General features: G+C 41.3%; 2 protein-coding genes and 1 non-coding gene across 3 annotated transcripts in view; all 3 read left to right on the top strand.

Moving 5' to 3' along the window:
* The window catches only part of dlgap5 (discs, large (Drosophila) homolog-associated protein 5), a 72,184-nt gene extending 64,196 nt beyond the window's left edge, over positions 1-7,988 (top strand). Inside the window, exons 17-20 of the mRNA XM_059640655.1 lie at positions 142-181; positions 752-1,019; positions 5,184-5,275; positions 6,212-7,988. Coding sequence (XP_059496638.1) covers positions 142-181; positions 752-1,019; positions 5,184-5,275; positions 6,212-6,337 — 526 coding nt within the window. The 3' untranslated portion in view covers positions 6,338-7,988. The remainder of the gene's footprint in view (positions 1-141; positions 182-751; positions 1,020-5,183; positions 5,276-6,211) is intronic.
* Positions 3,388-3,631, top strand: LOC125447337 (small nucleolar RNA SNORA53). Its single transcript, XR_007246544.2, has one exon. It is a non-coding gene; the product is annotated as a small nucleolar RNA SNORA53 (small nucleolar RNA).
* A 13,169-nt stretch (positions 7,989-21,157) lies between the features above and the next one.
* LOC125447058 (casein kinase I) overlaps positions 21,158-21,900 on the top strand; it is an 85,178-nt gene continuing 84,435 nt past the window's right edge. Inside the window, exon 1 of the mRNA XM_048521131.2 lies at positions 21,158-21,237. Coding sequence (XP_048377088.1) covers positions 21,229-21,237 — 9 coding nt within the window. The 5' untranslated portion in view covers positions 21,158-21,228. The remainder of the gene's footprint in view (positions 21,238-21,900) is intronic.

Raw genomic sequence — 21,900 nt, forward strand, 5'->3', positions numbered from 1 at the left:
CAGCTGTGTAGAGAGAACCCAGCAGTTTAAAGTATTTGAAAATTAAGAAATGAAATCTGCCTAAGGAGTAAACGTGCCACCTGTTCAATGCATAACTTCTCCGCTTGTGTGATTTTCTAATAAGTGTTTCCTCTCCTTCAGCACGGCACAAGACACTCTCCTCCAGAAGGGACATGAAGAAGTAAGATCAATCTCTTGACTATTTCATGACTAATCTTGAAATGTTCACATTATAATCCATCTCAAAGATGATCAACACTAATAACTGGATTTATGGAGGATCTGCACAGTGCCACTTACTGAAAATTTGGCATTAGAGGGCTGGAAATAAGTTGCTCTTCCCTTGGTTGAGGTTATCAAGAGTTGATACAGAAGGTCTTTTGCTGAATGGAATAATTAGCTACAGTTAGCTATTGAACCAGGCAAATGGATTGCTAATTACATCAGGGTCGGCCTGGAAGAGGGATTTGGGAACCAGATTTTGAATATGAACGTTGTGTGTAGATGTTTTGACCATATATCTTTAATCTTGTTGAGCAAGGGTATGTTACTTTTCAGAGCCTGAACTTCATGGTTTTGGTTAGGTAAAATCATTCTCTACTTTCAGAAAAGGGATGGAAATGAAGCCACTTCATGCAGCTTTTGTTACCATGGTCTGTTCTTAATACTAGTTATGGAGGCTTCCCAGTGTCTGGGAGGGATTAATTATTTAAGGAAGATTCAAGCACTTAGTTATTTTTGTGCTCCCTAGGTAAACACTTCATTAGACTTTGCAAAATATCTCCAGCCCAGAAGCTCTGTCTCCACTCTACCAGAGGTGCTAAAATCTCCAATCCATGATGGATGTGATGCTACATCCATTTGCACCAAAAATTCCTCATGCTATAATGGGATATCAGAGCTTTCGTCATCTCCACTGGGTTATGATGATGTGGAAATGAAGAGTCCAGTGAGTCAGCAATCTTCAACTGGTGCCCAATCAATTCCACAAGAGGTGCTTCAACAGTCTAACATTTTAGGTAAGTGAAATTGTTGCACGATCTGCTGGAAAACTCTGCCATTTCTCCATGCAACTTCCCAAAGCAACAGAGATCCCAGCGATGAGTGGACTTCCTCTTTCCTAGCTACCCTCTCACTCCTAATATGCATAAGCTGACTGCATCGGATTTAAATTCAAATCTAGCTAGAACTGATAGGACAAAATATTTTGCAGAATCTGTCTTCTGAGATTAACATTTCAAGATTTATTTGTAATTCCAATATAACTTGTGTGACCAACTTGATCCCTAGGATGTATGATGACCTGACTGCTTTCTGCAATAATAGAAGTTTGTGCAGATTTCATCATTGAACTATAAACAGAAGCTTATTCTCTTGCATAGCAAAACAGGCTGTACAATTCAAAGCGACACCCTCTTTTAAATCCCAAAACACACACCATTCACAATTTGAATACAGGATTGGCTCAAAGTTAGAACACAGAGGGTGGTGGTTGGGAGTTACTTTTCAGACTGGAGTCCCGTGACCAGTAATGTGCCACAAAGATTGGAGCTGGGTTCCACTGCTTTTTGTCATTTATGTAAATGATTTGGATGTGAACACAACATAGGGCTAGTAAGTTTGCAGATGCCATTAAAGTTGGAGTTGTAGTGTACCTCGGAGTACAATGGGATCTTGATCAGATGGGCCGTGGGCAGATGTGGTAAATGTGAGGTGCTGCATTTTGGAGAGGTAAATTAGTGCAGGACTTGTGTACTTAATGGTAAGGTCCTGCGGAGTGTTGCTGAACAAATATCTTGGAGTGCAGATTGATAGTCCCTTGAAAGCAGAGTCTCAGGTAGATAGGATAGTGAAGAAGGTGTTATAGATATGCTTGCCTTCTAACAGTCAGTGTGTTAACAATAGGAGTTGGGAGGTCATGTTGCAGCTGTACGGGACATTGGTTAGGCCACTTTTGGAATACTGAGAGATTCTGGTCTCCCTATTATAGGAAGGATGTTGTGGAACTTGTAAATCTTTTCTGAAACTTTTCAAGGATGTTGCCAGGTTTGGAGGTTTTGAGCTATAAGGAGAGGTTGAATAGGCTGGGGTTATTTTTCCGTGGAGTGTCAGAGGCTAAGGGGATGACTTTTTAAAGGTTTATAAAATCATGAGGGTCGTGGATGGGGTAGGCAGACAAGATCTTCCCAGGTGGGAGAGTCAATCCAGGGGGGTATAGATTCAAGATGAGAGGGAAAAGATTTAAAAGGGACGGAGGGACAACATTTTCCACGGAGGGTGGTGTGTGCGCATGGAATGAACTGCCAATGAAATTGGAGGAGTGTTGCAATTACAACATTTAAAAAGCACTTGGGTAGAATATGAATAGGAAGGGTTTAGAGTGATATGGGCCAAATGCTGGCAAATGGAATTAAGGGGACAAGATAGCAAATCCAGTTCCAGCAAAGGGACACCCACATAGTTCCCCTTTTTTGCTTTGTTTTAAAAAAGGAAGCACTTTCTCTGCAGTAAAGCATTCCAGACTTGCTTTTTTTTAGTTTATATTTCCATTTATCTGTAGTCTGTAGTAAAGCCAGAACCAAAAATATTAACTGCCCATACTATAGTTGTGGATGCTCTCAGGTATTGTGCAATTACTTGAGTGGCTCAAGTTTCAGTACCTTCAGTTGGTAGATGAGGTGCCATAGCCAACAAGTTCTGCCCAGTTTACATCCACCTTGGCCTTTTGTGGAAACTCATTTGTTGGCTGAAGGCCTCTGAGGACCTGCTTCATTAGCTTGGATTGTTTGAACTATGATGCCTTCATGGTCTTCATGCAACTCTGGTAATTTGTGCCTAGCAACTGAATGCCATTGTACAGCTTTCTAATTTAAGTAAAGGAAGTAATGTAGTCTTGTTATACCTTGGCAGGCCCTAGTGCACCTTCAACGTATATGACCCAGATAACTTGGTTGTACCATTTTTTGAATAAGTTCAAACTGCAACGTTTGTCCCTTGATCAGTTGGTTCTTAACAGAACAGACCTGACTGTCTTCATTTTTCTAAAGATGACATGGAACAGTTTGAAATACCAGTTGTTTGTTTGTACCTTTTGTTCATAGAATTTTGGGAAGTCTGATATTTGACTTCATCCCTAATTCTCAGTTAAAGATAGTTGTGAACCACCATGAGCTACTGCAGTCCACTTGGTGAAAGTGCACCAGGGATTTCTGGGTTTTGACCCAGTGACAGTGAAGGAATGCCAAATATAATGCCTAGTCAAGCTGGTGTGTTACTTGGAGTTTATAGGTGGTATTCCTATGCACTTACTTCCCTTGTCCTTCTAGGTAGTAGAGTTGTTGGGTTCGAAGGTGCTGTTCAAGGCTTGGCACAGTGTTTTTAGAAACAAACACACTCCTTAGATCCACCTTTTCAGGATGTATCTGTTTATCTAGAAGATCCCTCTGGTGTTGGGTTCGCTGGTGAGTTCGCAGGTTATGTTCATCAACTTCATTGGTTATACTGTTGAAGGTTCTTGAGTCATTGGTGTGTAAGAGTATATACCTGCATAGTAGTTTCTCTGTTCTGATGTGAATGACCTTTTATTCTAGGTTATTTTCTGCCATCAGGACCTTGCTGCTGTGTGGACATGCTTTTTAAAATCACCTGAATCTTATAGTATGCTTTGCAGCCAATCTACGAAGGGAGTGAAATTTTGTTCAATTGACTGTAGTGTCTAGACCAACATCTAATGCCTGTCAGACAGTTGAGAAACAACCACATTGCTTTGGATCTAGAGTTGCATGTTAACCAGATATTAAGGGTATTAGTAAATTGGATGGGATTAATGACAGTGAACCTTGTTACATGGTCACCATTACACTAGGTTTTTAACTGAATTAAAATTGCATTATCTGCCAAGGTGAGATTCAAACCCATGCCCCCAGAATATTAACCTAGATTCTGAATTACTAGTCCAGTAACATTACCACACACCATCACTTCTCCATGTGGTATATAAGGTACTGGACAGGGTAATGGTTAAGCAACTCCTTGCTCTGGATGATGTTGAATTTTGTGCTGAAACTGCATTCATTGCACAACTGGTGAGTTCTGTCACATTGCTGACTTGTGCAGAGTTTTCAGTTGGTCTCTTATTCCTGGGGCCAGAGTATTGTATTACGAGGTTAGTTAAGTTTCTGGTCAGTGGTGACCCTCCCAAAAAGTTACTGACAATGGATTTCAGGAATGGTAGTGCCAAAAGAGGATACTTAAATGTTGTCATTGGAGGCTATCATTCTCTGACATTGTTTACCACTGATCAGCCCAAGCATGAATGCTGTCTGTCTTGCTACATAGTGGCTCTTACTGGTTCAGCATCAGAGGATTTGTGAATGGCACTAAGTGCAATCGCCAGTAAGTATTTTTGATTTTTTTGATAAAAGGTTGTTGAAGCAATGTAAAGATGGTTAGACCTAGACAGTACCCAGAAGAATTTATGTAGTGACTATTGAAGCTATCTTTTGCGATCTTTTAATTCACTTGAGTCTGTCTTTAAAATTTGAGTTTTTCATTCTTTTATACTGTCAGTATGTGAATGCTAATTAAATCCTAATGTAATGCTGTATTGACTTCTCTGTTGTAAGAAACATGAACTTTTTCAGCACTGGCTGATGTGAACACTGACCCCTCAATATCTAAGTTCATTAACCTGCTGTGCTTCAGTGAACTTGTCAGATCTATCTCATTAGCTTTAATTTAGCTCTTTTGCAACATTAGGCTCAATGACATGTAGCCAGTTCTGAATGTCGTCTTAGGTGATTGTTCAACCAAGTGCTTCATGATATAAGGTGGCGAAGGGATTGCAATTGATTTAACCAGAATGGATTTTAATATTTAACTTAAAGTTGCAAAGAGTTTAATGACTCATTTTGTCATAATGACTCAAGTTTGTACAGAATTCAACTACTGTCTAATGTGCAAATTCATCTCTCCAGATGGTCCTTTGTCTAAGAAGCAGACAGGCAAAAACCTACTACAGCTCCAATTGATGACAAAACAAATGCCATTAATCTAATAAACTGAGTACTATTGCTGTCAGGGTCACATTTTATCTGTACCTGGTAGGATGCAGGAGTTGCAAGGTATTTATCTTTGGTTTATATTGTCCCTGATGTTCTTGTTTACTTTGTCCTCTTCCTTAGCTGTGAGTCCCTCTTCGATTTCAGTCACGCAAACTCCATCCTTTGGTTCAGTTAATGACCTGTTGGTTGCAGGAGCTGTTCTCCATAATGTGGTAAGAAAAATGTCAGCAGTGATTTTTACTTTCACACCTCTACAAGTCATTTGCGATAGACTATCAAGTAGAAGTCTGGCCTGGATTGTTGCTATTTTCCATCCTTTGAAAGCTCTTCCCTCTTTAAAACCTATAATCTTGCCGTGAAATGTTGGTGCATAGACAATTTTCACAACTTCTCATTTATCATAATTTAGCCTGTACATATTCATCCTTAAACAATACATTTTCTCCCCACTATTCCCTATTTGATCCCTTTGATTTCCAGAATTTCCTTTTGACTTGCAGCCATGGATTACTCCTTTTACTCGCTACAGCTCTGGAACATGCAGCATTATGTCTGACTTCATTCTCTTTCCTCTTTTTGGCCCATTTCTATTAAGAGGTCAGTTTTAGTCTCGAGTTCTATTCTCCTGGAAATAAAATGTATCCTCTGCTAGAGGAATCCAGAGAAAGGAGGCATAAATTTTATTGAGTGGGAGATTTGGAGTGTTAGTGAACACAGGTGGATAAATGGAATTAAGATACAGATCAGCCATGACCTAGTTGAGTTGCAGAAGTAGCTCAAGGCCTGAATATTCGTCTGCCCTCTAACATACTGTTAATGTTCCTCCCACCATTCGTTGTCATCCTAATTTTTTTTTTTCTGGCTGCACAGAGTGCCTTGGCGACCGTTGCGTGATTGAGTAACTTATCCAGGTTACAATTTTAAACTTGAGCCTGGAAAATGTTACTGAGAATTCTTACCACTCTCTCTGCATCTGAATGAGATTCTCCCAAGTACTTCTACAGTTGGATTTTGACCGCAAATCTCTTCTGTTTTTAAAACTTTTAAGGCCATGAACTTCTCTAGTCATCCAATTTTGACCATGTTTTTAAACTTATTTAATGAATGTAAGTTGATCAAAGTTTAACCATTCTTTATTTTTTTTTAAGCAACCTGCAGAAAATTGTATGAGCCCCTTTGAAACAATGGTTGGGACAGGCGACAGACATATGCTTCCACTTCAAGTATCTCTTCAGGATTTGATATCTTTCAGTCCTAGTGGAACACCTCAATGAAGACTCAAAAAAAACGGATGAGCAGTCCATTAAAACTTCCGGCTTATCTTTCACTGTGTAGACCATGAAGGACTTTGTAGCAGTACTCTTCGTAGCTGGGAATAATTGTGGATTCTAACTGAATGGAGGCTGTCTTGTCTTCAATGAAGAAAACCAGTGAATGCCAAAGATCAAAGCCATATTTGGTGTATAATTATTCCTTTGACCATGAAGTTTCACATGGGGGCCGCAATTCAACTGAGTTCTGGCCAGATCGTGGTCTACTGTGACTTAAAAGGTCATTTGGTCATGTGTTAAATGCCATTAGAAGGCAATGTGTCAATGCTGTGCAGGGACCTTTCTGTGCACTGACTTGGTTTTCCAGTTATAAGTTTTGACACAAGTCTGTCTCTTTTTTATGAATTGATGAATTATTCTAAACTAAATGTGAAGGAAGTAGAAGAAAAGCAATATTGTGCATGAATAGTGAGGCAGAAGGTTTATGCCCATCCCTCACCTGACACGATTTCAAATCCCAAGTCCAAATTATGTCGTTGAACAGCAGTGAGTTGTTATACTTGGAAGGGAGAAAATATATAGGGAAGCTTGAGAGCTATTTAGTTTCTTGCCCCTTGCCACCACCAACTCTCTCATTTCATCAAGCTTGAGTGAATGGAAAGACCAGCAAATTACTCATCCTTGGCTACACTGAATAGTCTCAGAAAAAATGATACCTTCATGAAATTTTGAATTGCTACAAATTCTACCTTGTGTTAGAGGCTGAAGTAATGGGTAAATTTAATGTGAAGCACTGCCTTTGTTTGTTTGAAGGATGATAGCTGGGTCATTGCAGACACCTGACCAATAATATTCCATTGGCATTTTGGAGCAAACTTCGTTTCAGAAAAAGTTGCAGAAAGGTGCATTCAAGCAAGTGCACTGTAGACATTGCTGGAAATACATTAACTCTTGCAATGCAGTCTTCGGGTTTTATCCTGTTTTAAATTACTTGACAGGTCTGTCATTACTACTCTTTACAGATGACAGTTGCAAATACTGCTGTTCTGTGACCATCCATATTGTAATTCATGCGTGTTTCTTAGAATTCTAATTAGCAATTTGAGATGGTGTGAACTACCTTACTGTTGTCATAAGTCATTGCCCTAATGGAATATTTTAAAATCAAAATATGATTTGTGTGTGGGATGCCCAGAAGTAATAAGTAATGGTTTCTCTTTGAAATGTGCCTAGTTAACGCTAAAAATTGTGTAACCCGAAGGACTGTACGTACTAAAGCTGAAATCCTGTACTGCTGTCGGAGTCCCATTCCACTCCCCTGACCATGAATTAAAACTCAGGTTCTCTAAACAAATGTAATCAGCCAAACTTTGTGCTTTTGTTGGAAGGTTTTCCTAGAAATTTTCTAGTGTGGCTCACACGTGTTCTCTGTCCGTTTCCAAAACTTTATTGAAATTGTCCATTGGCTCAACTGCAAGTTTCTCCTGTTTTGAAGCTGCCATAACTTTGATCTTCTGCCCCAACTTGCTAATTCCATCAGTGGCAGATACAGTGAGTTTATTGTACTATTTCTGTATAAAAATTTAAAAAAGTGAAAATTATGTAGTTGCCTGTTTCTTCAAATTGCATTAAAGTCAGGAATTTCTTATCTCTATTAATTTTTGTAATTTTGTTAACCTAAAATCAAACTCCATAACTGTGGGTTAAACTATTAATTGAAGATCCCTGAATTGGGCAGTGTTGGACTGGTTTTTGATCTTGTGGAACCTGGGTTTGTGTGTAATTGGTGGAGGTTTGGAGCTTGCCTGTTTTTTTTTATGTATGTTTCCAGACACTCAAGTGAAACCACCCCTACTGGGGTGCTAAAACAATTGGTTTACAAAGAATTATCAAAATCAAATCAAACTGTCATCCAGGGCAGTGATGCACCCAACCTGGCAATGCCCACTGGTCTCTAAAGGTATTTTTAAAGCTGTCAATACAAAGCACAGACAACCACAGAAGAACAGCAGACAGTCAAGTTACGTGGCCTGCTGCCTGAACCTGTTGATGGCCACTTTGGCCCAGTCTACACGGAGGCGCTCCAAACTGCTCACTCTGCACAGGGTGCCATAACTTAGGAACCTGAGGCTAAAGTGCAGCAAAAATCCTCTTTTAAAAGGCTACAAATGCGAGCAGCTTAACTTAAATGTGGAAAACCTTTTCCCGTAGACCACAAAAACGTTATGCTCACCAGTGCCAGGGAACTAACTTTATTGCATTGGGCCGCTGCATCCAACACTATCCCAGATTCTTGATGAAAAAGGGGAAGAATCCCCATCTGGAGACCTCTTCACTGAGGATCACCACCACCAGAAAGTAGGATCATTTTCCAAGGCATATCCAAGCAACAAACAGAAGTGAGGAAACGGAAAGCATGTAGCAACAGCCGATGCAGGAAACTTGTACATCTTCATTTGAAGAGCAAGTAGGGAGACCAGATTTTGGAGCTCTGGATTCTAAGGTAGGGTCTGGAATTTGGGGGCCAATGCCCAGTTCCAGATGTACAGGGTTCAGTTCATCCAGAAGACCTCTGCAAACCTGATCCATCTGGATTCCTTTTGTATTCTCAGGGCAAAGCACCATAGTCAGCAGGTTCTGGCTGCATACTGTTAGAAAAGCTTTAAATCTCAAGGTTATGACACCTCTTTTGCAACAGTTGACTTGGAATTTATTCATTTTTATTGCTTTTTTTTGTTTCTCCATTTAAGCAGAAGGGTCTCTGCTCTTTTGAAGCATGTTGTCAAAGTTTACTTCTTAACTAATTTTACTGGGAATTTGTTCTACCTGCGTACCTGGGGTGGCACTATGGGGAAAGTGAAGAATGGTCCCTAATCTCTACTGCTGCTTAGTGTTTTCACTACATGCTGCAGCATGTAAAATTTAATATCTCTTCTGCAGCTCAAATTTCACTATACAATGAACTTATTTACTGTTACTGAAGTAATTTAGGCAAATTAAACACGGCTGATGTATAGGGTTCACAGTAGTGCTGAATGTAGAATTGTCACTTGGAGTGGGGAGCAAATAATGCAGCGGCATATTATTTTTAAAAGGGTCATGACAATTTGTACAGCCTCTTCATTTAAACAGCATTGATGCAAAATGGAAAACTGATCTCAGTATGTACTTTGTTTCTCCTGCATGGGCTTTGAACTTCTCATCATGCCATTCTTAAGGCAGTACCACAAGAAGCCACACTCGGAAGATAGCAAAGGTTTCAAAATGATAGATTTACTGGGTGCTAAATTTCTACACTGGGGTAAGATTAGTTGGGTAGTAAAATTTGCAGCTCTCCTTTTAAAGTGACATGTTGATGGTAACATCAATGGAGAAGCAATTTTCTACATGGCTTGCTGAAAGATTTATAAGGAAACGTTGCAGAGCCTTTCCCATTTTGAAACTACATACACTGGGGGAAATTGCACAATATAAGTTATCTATTTTCAAATTTTGCAATGTTTGCTTTAGTAGCTATATAGTCATTTGGCGTTTTTTTTTCTTTTTTACCAACTTGCATCGAGGGTTTTCCCATTGTCTCCTGTGTAGAAACTAGTCACTTCAATCCAACTGGTATCAACTGCTGTTTTATGCTCAACGTGGTCATTCAATGGTTGTGAATCTACTACAAAGAATTGTGGATGTTCCATCATTTGAACGTGTTTTAAGGCATTCTGAATTGAAGGATTTGAAGAGTGGGCAGGAAGCTGGTATTGTAGCTAGAACTTTACTGTGGTTTTATTAAATAGTGGAGTACGGGATCCATTTGTTCTGTTTTCATTGCATTCTATCAACCCCCTTCATAAAGTTGTCATCTAGTTTTCCTTCAGGCTCAAGCTAAAAATTTGTGTTCCATTTCTATTTACTTTGTAAACAAACTTGAGTTGAATAATGGAAAAAATCTTCATTAATAATATCACTTGTACCCTATTTAAAATAATTACATTACACAACTTCTGTATCACCTTACAATAGCCCCCTACCCCACCACCCCAAATTAGTAATTTTCTTGCCATAGCTTCTGTTGTGTGACTCCTGTATTCTTCTCAACTACCTTCACAAATTGGTATAGATTGCACCCACCTAAGTAATTTTTTTAAGAGTTCAGGCTATGTTAAAATTGGAGTCTCAAGCACTGCAAAGTGTTTTGGTGCTCAAGGAGCTCTCTCTGTGATCAGTAACAATGATGCTAATGCCTCAGGAGACCCCCAGCTCTGCTGTTTTCACCACCAAGTGTCCTATCTGGGCCTACTGCTGCCAAGTAGTCCAGGGTCTGGGCACTGTGCTGCTGGGAGACCTGGTCCATGCCACCACTCTGCCAAAACTGTTCCAGCCTTTAAGTTGAAGAAAAGACAAAGTACATAGAGAGAATAATGCCACCATGGCATGGACAAACTCCAAACGGCCCAAACACTACATACTGTTCCAGTGCCATCTAGTTCAATCGGTTCTCTGGTTCTGTAGAAGCATGCTAAAATGGAAAGCTTATGGCAGTCCTAGAAATGTGTACTGTAGAAATGTTGAAATAAAGCAGAGGAAATATACAGTAGGAAATTATGAAACGTTGAGAATGTATTGGGAGGCAAGATCAAGGAAAATGAGCATTTTGAATATCTTAAGAGCATGAAGATAAGCAACGAGTAGGGTCTATCAGATGTACAAGTTACATATTAAGTACAATATGCATTATGCACAAGGAAGGATTAGCAAAAGTGACAGCCTTGAAGAAATTGGAAAGATTGTATCCCGAGCCATTATAGGAGACTGAAAAGGAAATGATCTGCTCTGAGAATCATTTTTCAATCCTTGCTAGATACAGGTGATGCACCAGAGAACAGGAGATCTGCAATCATCATATCATTGCTTAAGAATTGCAAAAGAATTGTGCAAATAATTCTAATCCAGTCACTGATTTCATTATTTGGCCAATTAGAATCCACGCTGGGACACAGGAAACCTGGCTTAGAAATGTATAGTCAACATGGGGTTTTGATAAGTAAAAACCAATATTTTGAATACTGGGGAAACTGCCTGATACCATTTTTTTTTTTAACGAACAAAACCATTAACGTTTTGAGTCAAATATGACTCTTCAATGTTGAGTCCTGCAAGCGGTAACTTACATAAGTGAAAAATGAGGAGCTGTTCTTCCAGCTTGTGGAGCTTTGCTGGAATATTGCAGTGGATTTTGGCTGGCAATGTGAGCAAGATAGTGTATTGAAATGGGAGGTTAGGCTCAGTTTTATGCACAGAGCTGTTCTAAAGAGCAAGGATAGGTAAAGAATGGCAACGTTTAAGCCCAACAACTTCAGATCATGAATGCTATCCTTGTTTTGATCACGCCACCACCATGTATTATTTGCATGGGTTTGCTCTCAACTGAGCTAACCTATTTTTTTGCTATTAGCACCTATTCGTAAGTTGTATCTATCCTCTACTATTGTTTGTACTCCCCTTGTGTTTTTTTGCTCTGGGAGACCACACCTTCTGTTCCATTTTGTCAACAGAATAAAAGCTGTTTCAAGTCTGACGAATAGTCATGTTGGACTCCGAACTTTAGATCTGCTCTCTCCGCAGATGCTGTCAGCCTGACTTCAGGTATCAAGCAACTATTCTGGATTTACGGAATTTTGTTTTTAAATTTAACTATGTGCCATTATTTTGTGTGCTTCTCCATTTCAGAATCCACAGCAAATAAGGAAATTCATGAGTGTGGAGCTTGTTTAAAAATAGGTTTAAAAATTGCACATTTGCCCACAGATGTTGAATTTTGTTGCTGCTTAAGAATTTGCCTATGTGCATCAAAAGCTGAGTCATGGACTCAGATGAAGCAGATTTACTGTAGTTATGGACTGATTTTGGACTTTCTAAAGACTTGTATAGAAATCCCTTTCAGGATGCAAAATAAGTGAGGGGCCGGTGATCCAAAGACCCAGTCTAATGCTCTGGGCACAAATCTGAAATATAAAACTAGTCACAATCCTAGTCATAGGGCCAACAGAACAGAGACGGGCCCTTTGGCCCAAACTGGACAACGCTGACAAAAATTTCAATTCATGCTAACCCCATTTCCCTGCACTTGGTCCAAATCCTTCTAAAATTTTGCTATTGATGTACATGTCCATGTGTCTCTTAAACGTTTGTATTAAAAAAATGTTGCTCTTAAGGTCCCCATGTATTCTTTCCCCTCTTACTTTAAACAGATGCCTTCTAGTCCTTGATTCCCAAACCCTGGGACAAAGACTTGCTGCATTTGCCCTATCCAGACCCCCTCGTGATCTCATACACTACTGTGAGATCCCTCTGGAGTCTCTGACGCTGTTAAGAAAACAAGTCCCAGCTGTCCAACCTCTCCCTATGACACAACTCCTTGGGTCCTGCCGACATCCTTGTAAAAGTCTTCTGTACTCTTTCCAGTTTAGTAACATCCTTCCTGTAGAATGATGACAGAAACCGAACACAATACTCCAAGCACGGCATCACCAAAGTCCTGTACAACTGCAACATAGCATCCCAACTTTTATATTCAATGCCCTGACTGATGGAAGGCCAGTGTGCCGAAAGCTGCCTTCACTGCCCTGTCTACCTGGCACTCCACTTTCAGAGAACTATGCACCTGAAAGTGGCCATAATATCTAGTATCAGTTTTTGTAAAAACAATCCCAGTCGTTTCCTGAGGGCAGAAAGATGCTAGCCTGGCCTATGAGTGAAACCAGGCCCACAGCAATTTGGTTAACTCTCAACTAGTTGTAACTTAAATAGTTGACCGAGACACTCCAGTCAAAGACAATTGAGGATGGGCAGATACCAGCTGTCTGTGAAACTCAAATCCTGTGAAAGAAATGTATACAAAACTTAGCTAACAAAAATATGATGCTAAAACTTTTATTCTGTGCAATGTTAATAATTACCTTTAATGTAAACTTCTGCTATTATTTGCTTGCAAGTTTGTTTTATTGGATTTGAAAATTGAAAATAGCTGTAGGGCTAAACTTGGTTTAAAACGTGGGAGTCAGCATTTCACAGGCACCATGTGTACATTTGAGAGGCCAACACTAGTGGGAAGATTTAATTTGTCCAATCCTAATGTCTTGACACCCCCCCCCCCCCCCACCCCATTCATTCCAGCCCATGGTCCAATGTCAGAAAGTGGAGTGATTAGAATACAATTCCATCTCACTGCAAAAACTGCCTAAGTTCACTTCTAGCTATCCCTCACATGCTTGTTGATCCATTATTTTAAAAGTTGCCTTTAAATCTACAAACTTTTGACCCTCATTACCAACAGATCTTAAAAGTCTAGAATGGGAGGTAGGGTCCATGCATAGGTGATATTGACAATATTAAACATAAGATCTGACCAGAAATAGAAGTGACAATTGCGGATACTAAATTTTGGATTTTCAAAAGGGTTGAAAGTTAAATTGGGGGAGGGACTTAAAGAAAGATAGAGCCTAGGAGAAGAAAGTGTAAAAGTGTGGTGTTTGAATTTATTTGGAGCAATATGTAGTGTGAAGTTTTATATCTGATGTAAAAATACACCAACACAGAACAAACCTGCTCCACAGTCTGCTGATTCACATTCAGTCACACTGCTAACGTTTTTCTTCAGTTGGAGTAAAAGTTACCACGCAAACAGCTATCTGGAGAACACAACTGGAATTTTAACAAGCTCCCGTTTGCAAAATAATATTTCAATTGTTAACTTGACTCACAATATTGAGTATAAGTCTATGTTTTATTGATGTTGCGGTATAACTGACATTAGTCCTAAAGTGCTAGAGAAACTCAGCAAGTCATCAAAGAAAGGCCATCCTGGATGCAATACTATTTCCCTCCTCTTTCTCTGCTGCTGCTGCATTTCTCCAACAGCAATAGAATCATTTGGTTGTAAAGAATTTGAGTATCATTGTCAAGAACTGTTTTCTCAAAGTGTTTTTCCTTGAACTTGCACAATATTTTGCAAGGATATCAATTTGAGGCGAAAGCTGGCTTTATTCTGTTTGAGGGGAAAGTGCTGATTGGTGAGCTAATGTACTATAGGTAGAGGCATTGCCAAGACAAATGCATCAATTTGTGGTGATTGGTAACTACCAGCCTTTGTTTAAATTTTAAACCAGGCAGGTTGGTTCTCGTTAGTCAAGGCATTGCCCTCATATTTTCTGATTTTGTTTTTTGATTAGATTAGATTCCCTACAGTGTGGAAACAGAGATGCTATTGCACATCTCTGGAGCAGGTAGGGTTTGAGTCTGGGCCTTCTGGCCTAGATGTAAGGATACTACCACTCCACTGAAAGAACTCATGTTCTTTTCTGATCAACCATTTCAGAGACATTACATTGTATCACTGGAGTAGGTGGAACCTGAACCCCAGACCTCCTATCTTAGAGTTAGGGACACTGCCACTGCACCACAAGAGCTCTGGCTTTGCCTGAGAACTAAAGCAGAAAATAGCTGTCACTTGTTTTGTTGAGTTAATACAGGTGCAGTGTGCTGAATCCCTACAGTGTAGAAGCAGGCCATTTGGCCCATCGACTCCACATCAACCCTCCAAACAACATTTCAATTAGACCCGTGCCTGCATGTTCCATGGCTAGTCCAACTAACATTTGAACTGTGAAAGGAATTTGGAGAACCCAGAGGAAACCCATGCAGCCAAAGGGAGAATGTGTGAGCTCCACACAGATAGTCTCCGGAGGGTGGATGAAGCCTGGGTTCCTGGTGCTGTGAGGCAGCAATGCTAGTTACTGAGCCACCATACCACCCCTTCACGCTCTTTCTATCTGTACATAGTAGAGCACTGTACTTTATATCTAATACCAATACATTTACAAGAGCCACGCAGAGTCTGAGTGACAAGCCTAGATTTGTTATCAGCACAATTCTTTCCACACCAAGGATTATCCACCAACTATTGTCCAATTGTGAAATTGCAGCTAATATTGGACATGGTGCAGTGAGTTTTGCAAGTGCTGACTGGGTGTAGTCACTATTGTACTTATTGTAAACAACCAAAGAAAGATTTAACAGGATTTTGCCAGGAATGAAAGGTTTGAGTTATCATGAGAGGATTGGTAGGGTGACACTTTTTCCAGGACCATAGGAGGCTGTGGGATGACCTTTACAGAGATTTATAAAATCATGAGGGGTATAGACAAGGTGAATGGCAAGTGTCTATTACGTATGGTGGGGGACTTCAAGACTAAAGGGCATTTTTTTTTTAAGATGAGAGGAGAAAGATTTTAAAAGGGACCTGATGGATCACACAAGTGATTTGTATGTGGAATGAGCTGCCAGAGGAAGTCTTCGACAGAGGTAGAGTTACAACATAGTAGGGCACACAGACAGTCACCAAAGGCTGGAATCAAACCTGAGTCTGTGGTGCTCTGAGGCAGTAGGGCCACTGTGTCACCAAAATCCTTACAACTGGGGTAAAACTCAACAGCTTAAGCATCTCCGATAACAAAGTGTGAGGCTGGATGAACACAGCAGGCCAAGCAGCATCTTAGGAGCACAAAAGCTGACGTTTTGGGCCTAGAGCCTTCATCAGAGAGGGGGATGGGGAGAGGGTTCAGAGAGCCTTGGAAAATGTTGGTCAAATGCAGAAGATAGGATGGAGGGAGGGGGTAAAGAGTAAACAATAGGTAGAGGTAGGGCTCAAAGAGAGAGAAGAGCAGTAGGACCGGCTAAGGAATGGACAAAGATCTGGCTTAGTGAGTGAATAGCTGTTAATGGAGAACGTTAGTGGCTAACAATAGGTACTGTGTAATAGCAGGCTGTGTGATAACAAGACCTGGTGTGTGGAATGCGGGGCTAGAACGTGGGAGAGCACACACCCTAAAATGATTGGACTCGATATTGAGTCCAGAGGTTCCCCAAGCAGAAAATGAGGTGGTCTTCCAGCTTGTGCTAAACTTCACTGGAATGCTACAGCGGGCCTGAGACAGATGTTGGCCAGGGAACAGGGTGGTATGTTAAAGTAGCAGGTTCGTTAACTGAATGCTCAGGGTCATTTTTTCAGGCAGAATGGAGATGTTTTGTGAAGCAGTCACCCAGTTTTTGCCTTGTTTCCCCAATGTAGAGGAGAACACATTGTGAGCAGGGAATGCAGTAGCCTGGATTCTGCGAAGTGCAGGTAGTGTTGCTTCACCTGGAAGATATGTTTCGGCCCTTGGATACTGAGAAGAAAAATGGGAAGGTGTTACATCTTCGGCAGTTGCAAGGGAAGGTGCTGTGGGGGTGTTTGGAGTGAAGGAAGCGTGGGCCAGGGTGTCACAGAGGGAACAGTCCCGCGGGAGGGGGACATATGTCTGGTGGTGGCATCCCACTGGAAGTGGCGGAAATGTTGACTGGTGATCCCCTGGATGTGGGTGCTACTGGGATGGTAATTAAGGACAAGGGAAACTGTATCACTTGTGTGGGAGGGAAAAGATGGGGTGAGGGTTGAAGTGCAGGAGATAGGTCAGATCTGGTTGAGAGCCAACATTCTTCCAGGGGTCACAGCATGGAAGGGAAAACTGAGCCTGATTTTCCTTCACTTCCTTAACATTCGCACCTCAGCTTTTGCGGTTGTCTGCTGCTCCATCTGGCCAATCAAGTCTGCTCCTCAGATTATTTTAGACAAGCTGTAAGGGAGTGGGGGGTACCAGATAATTTAATCAGGGCATAAAACTCATGGGTACAAGCAGCAGAATGACTGACTACCTTTCACTCGATTCAGAAGCATGGCGTGGAAACCTGCTATCCACATGGAGAACCGTGGTGTTTTAGCCTCACTTCCAGCATGTACCTCCTTGTGACAGGATCATGGGGTAATACTGGGCATTCTCCCCCGCCTCCAATCCATAAAACATTTGCGGTCGTAACATATTAGGGGAGAGGGAATTTCTGTCTGTGTGACTGAACATTCTGCCACTCTAAGTAATCGGAGAAAATTCACAACTGCAAAACAGAAAGGCATGAACGAATTTTCATTGAAGTGTATAAAATATTGCATGGTGTGAAAATGTAATAAACTGAGAATTATTTGGTATGTTTAGAAAGTAGAATTTATTTAGTAAAGTCTGTAATGATCTACTAAACGAGCCTTACACTGTATGGCTGTGATGCCAGCTTGTATTGGGTACTTTGAAGTGACCGTCCTCTTTCTTGAACTGGCTCCAAGGGGCTCCTTGGTTTGAAGTGGTAGAGGAAAACCACAAGTGAGGAGAGGATATTGTCTTAAACAAGATGAAGTTTATTGTATTGTAGCATCAGGTACATGTTACCTTATTTTGTTTTTCTTCTTTATTTTAATTAATTCTTCCACACTATCGCTGCACCCAAAGGGTCCCAGCAATAGTGCTTATACTATCCCCAATCGCCCCTAGCTGTGTGTATGTGTAGTGTCAGAGTAAAAAGACACAATTGTGCAAAATATCTTTTCCACCACCAGGGGTGGCACATTGGCTCAGTGGTTAGCACTGCTGCCTCACAGCGTTAGGGCAAATGTCTGTGTGGAGTTTTGCACATTCTCCCTGTGTGTGTGTGTGTGTGTGTGTGTGTGTGTGTGTGTATGGGTTTCCTCCAGGTGTTCCAGTTTCCTCCCACAGTCCAGAGATGTGCAGGTTAGGGTGGATTGTCCATGATAAATTGCCCCTAGTGTCCAGGGGTAGGAAATGCAGGAATAGGATAAGGGGTGGGTCTGGGTGGGGTGCTCTTCGGAGGGTCAAAGTGAACTTGATGGGCCGAGTGGCCTGTTTCCACACTGTAAGAATTCTGTAACTCTTCTATGATTCGATGAAAACAGCAATGTGGCTAGTGAAATATTAACAAGCAAAGCCTGATTAGGGCAATGCTTACATGAAACAGTAAAGGGAGGGGTAGGGAGAGTAGGAGGGGTCTGAATGAAAATAGAGTGGTACATATCATGTTAGCTTTATAGACATTGTTGCTAAGCCTATTGACAGATCTCTGGATATGTCATCACGCTATTGGTTGAGGTACAGATGCAGTTTAATATATTAACCCTTTCTGAACCACTAACTTCATAGAATCCCTACGGTCTGAAATCAGACCATTCAACTCATCGAGTCCCTGAAGAAACATCCCAACCTCCAGGTGCTCCAATTTCCTCCCACAGTCCAAAGACATGCAGGCTAGGTGGATTGGCCATGCTAAGTTGCCCGTAGTGTTCAGGGATGCGTAGATTAGGTGGGTTACAGGGGGAAGGGTCTGGGTGGGATGCTCTGAGGGTTGGTGTGGACTTGTTGGGCTGGAGGGCCTGTTTCCACACAGTAGCGATTCTATGATAATGATGATAATGATGATGATGATGATGATCTAAAAATTCTCCTTGCATTTATTCAGTGTGAACAATTGACAGTGACTACGTGGCCACTTCAGATTAGCCTTTCTTAAAAAAAACCCAGATTATTGGACCGTGTCTTCCAAACCTGCAACCTGTAGAGGGAAAGCGCAACAGGACAGCACCCACCTGCAAGTTGTCCTCCAAGGCCCATGCCATTGTGATTTGGAAATATATATCACTGTTCCTTCATTTTCACCGGGTCAAAATCCTGGACTTCTTTAACACCTGGACATGTGTTTCCCAGGACTGACCTGCAGGGGTGCCAGAGGGCGCACAAATCAAGAAGCCTTGCAGATACCACCCTTATCTTGATGGACTGTTGGCCACAGGGAGTGATTCAAGTCAGTTCCACTTTCACAAAGGATGAACAACACACATTGGCCTTGCCTTTGACACTTAAGTCTTGGGAATGATTTTATTTTTTTAATAACCTTGACAGATGTCCTGAGGCTTTTTGCTCATGGGGAGTCAGTGTGTGACCAAAATACTGATGTGATGAAGGAGCAGCTAATCTGGTTTTGTCTCTGTAACGCTCCTTCACAAATGGCCCCTTCTGGAATCTCAGGCGATCTACTTGTAAACTTAACTGGTATGGAGATCTTGCGTTTATGTAACACCTTTCTTGTCCTGAAGAAGTCCCGCCATGCTCTGTAGTCAATCAGTTACATTAGGGCAGTCATCGCTGTTTCTCAGAACAATCTGCAGTCAAGCTGCCTCCAGTCAGCCACATAAGAAAGCAAAGTCTTGGAATGATTCAGCACAGAGGAGCACATTCAGCCCTTCTATGTCTGTGCTAGCTCTTTAAAAGAGCTATCCAATTAGTCTTGCTCTCCTGCATTTTTCAATAGCCCTGCAAAAATTTCTGCTTCAGTTTTATTTTTTATTTATTCACCGGATGAGTGAATCAGCCCAGTGTTTATTGCCTATCCCTCATTATTCAGGGGAAAATGGTGGTAAGCTGCCTTCTAGAACTGTTGTGGTCCAGGAAGCTTAGATTCACAAACAGTACTGTTAGGAAGGGAGCCCCAGGATATTGACCCAGTGACAGTGGACAAGAACAGTGATATAGTCAAGATAACATGTTGCACATGGGGAAATCCTGCATAGTGGTGGGTGTTCCTGTGCATTTGCTGCTCTTTTAGGTGATAATGGTCACAGGTTTGAAAGGAGTCTTGATGAGTGTTTATGGTGCAACTTGTGGATGGTACACGCTGCTATCCACTGTGCCTTGTTATAGTCATACAGCATGGAAATAGATCATTTGGTCCAACTAGTCCATGCCGAACATTAGCCCAAACTAAACTAGTCCCACTGATCTGCGCTTGGCCCATATCCCTCCAAACCTTTCTTTTTCATGTACTTATCAAAATATATTTTAAATGTTACATCTGTACCTGATTCCACCACTTCCTTTGGAAGTTCATTCCATACAAACCACTCTCTGTGTTTAAAAAAAACTGCCCTTTGTGTCTTTTTAAAATCTTTCTCCTCACACCATAAAAATGCGCCCCCTGGTGTTGAAATCCCCCATCCTACAGAAAAGACACCTGCCATTCATAACTCCTCGTTATTTTATAAACCTCCATAAGGTCACGTCTCAACTTCCTAGGCTTCAGTGAAAACAGTCCCAGCCTATACAGCCTCTCCTTATAAGCCAGACCTTCCATTCCCAGCAACATGCTGGTAAATCCCTTGTGAAGCCTCTCCAGTTTAATAATATCCTTCCTAGAACAGGGCAACCAGAACTGGACTCCAAAAAGAGGCCTCACCAACGTCCTGTACAACTTCAACATAACATCCTAACTCCTTTTCTCAAAGGCCTGAGCAATGAAGGCAAATATGCTCAACACTTTCTTAACCACCCTGTCTCAATGTTGATAGCAGGAATGCTGATGGTGGTGAATGCAGTATCAAGCAAGTGGGCCACTTTGTCCTAGATAGTGTCAGGTTCGTGAAAGTGGTTGGATCTGCGCTCATCCAGGCAAGTGGGGAGCGTTCCATCGCATTTATGCATCCAAGTCTCTTTTGAGAGTTTCAAAGCTGCTTGGGAAGTGTTCTGGTGGTGCAGTGGTTCAGGCCCCATCTCCTCCAAAGAGCATCTCTTAACAGGTTGACTGAGAAAAATGTGAGGGATTTTATAAATGTCTTCCTGGATGTTTCAGTGAAGTTAAATCAATCTCTGGTGTCCTGTATCCTCTGTAAGGCAGCATCTCTGTTAAAATAGCAGTCACGTACGGATCTAGATTGTACACTCCTATGACCTGTGGTAAGGCTTGTACACACAACCTTGTGACTCAGCGGTATTGCAGCTACCATCGGAGCTAATTAGATTGGTATGAAGTGTGCTAGCTTTTCCAGTCATAGGGAGGAGTTGACTTCTATAGATATTGCTAACAACTGCAGCTATTTAACACTGTCTTTTGATGTGACCAGTCTTGCCCAGGAGGAAGCAAGAAAAAGCAAAGAAAAAGATTTGCTGAAACCGTTTCTTCTCTGTTTAAAGAAGATGGGACAGGTAAGATTAGACAGAAAGGAAGATCTTGCGAAAGAAGATTCTGTGTCCTCAGTGAGTGGGTGCTGAGAAAGCTAATGGGAAATACTGTGGATGCCGCAAAACTGAAATTGAAACAGAAGGTGCTGCAAGTTCTGAACAGGTCTGGCAGTATCTGTGAGGAGCGAGAAAGAGAAAGGCTAACAAACTATATATGTTAACTTTGTCTCTCTCTCTCTCTGTCTCTCTCTCTCTCTCTCTCTCTCTCTCTCTCTCTCTCTCTCTCTCTCTCTCCCCTTCCACAGAAGCCACTATGTGGAGGTACTAGTGTTGGACTGGCGTGGACAAACTCAGAAGTCACAAGATACCAGTTTATAATCTAACATGTTTATTTGAAATCACAAGCTTTTGTAGCGCTGCTCCTTCATTAAGTGATGAAGGAGCTGTGCTTGTTAAGCTTGTGATTTAAAATAACCCTGTTGGACCGCAACCTGGTGTCATGTGACTTCTAATTCTTTTCTGCATGTTTCCATCTTCTTCTGTGTGTATTATTGAGAAAGCTGCTTAGCCAATTGGGTATGACTAAGTGTGGGATCAAGGCTGCTTTCAGTCATATTCCAGATAAATGTGTCTCCTTATCCTTTCACTCTATGTCTAGAATGAATGACCGTCCAAGAATTGGTGTTT

This window comes from Stegostoma tigrinum, chromosome 38 (genome assembly GCF_030684315.1).
Source record: "Stegostoma tigrinum isolate sSteTig4 chromosome 38, sSteTig4.hap1, whole genome shotgun sequence".
Lineage (NCBI taxonomy): Eukaryota > Metazoa > Chordata > Chondrichthyes > Orectolobiformes > Stegostomatidae > Stegostoma > Stegostoma tigrinum.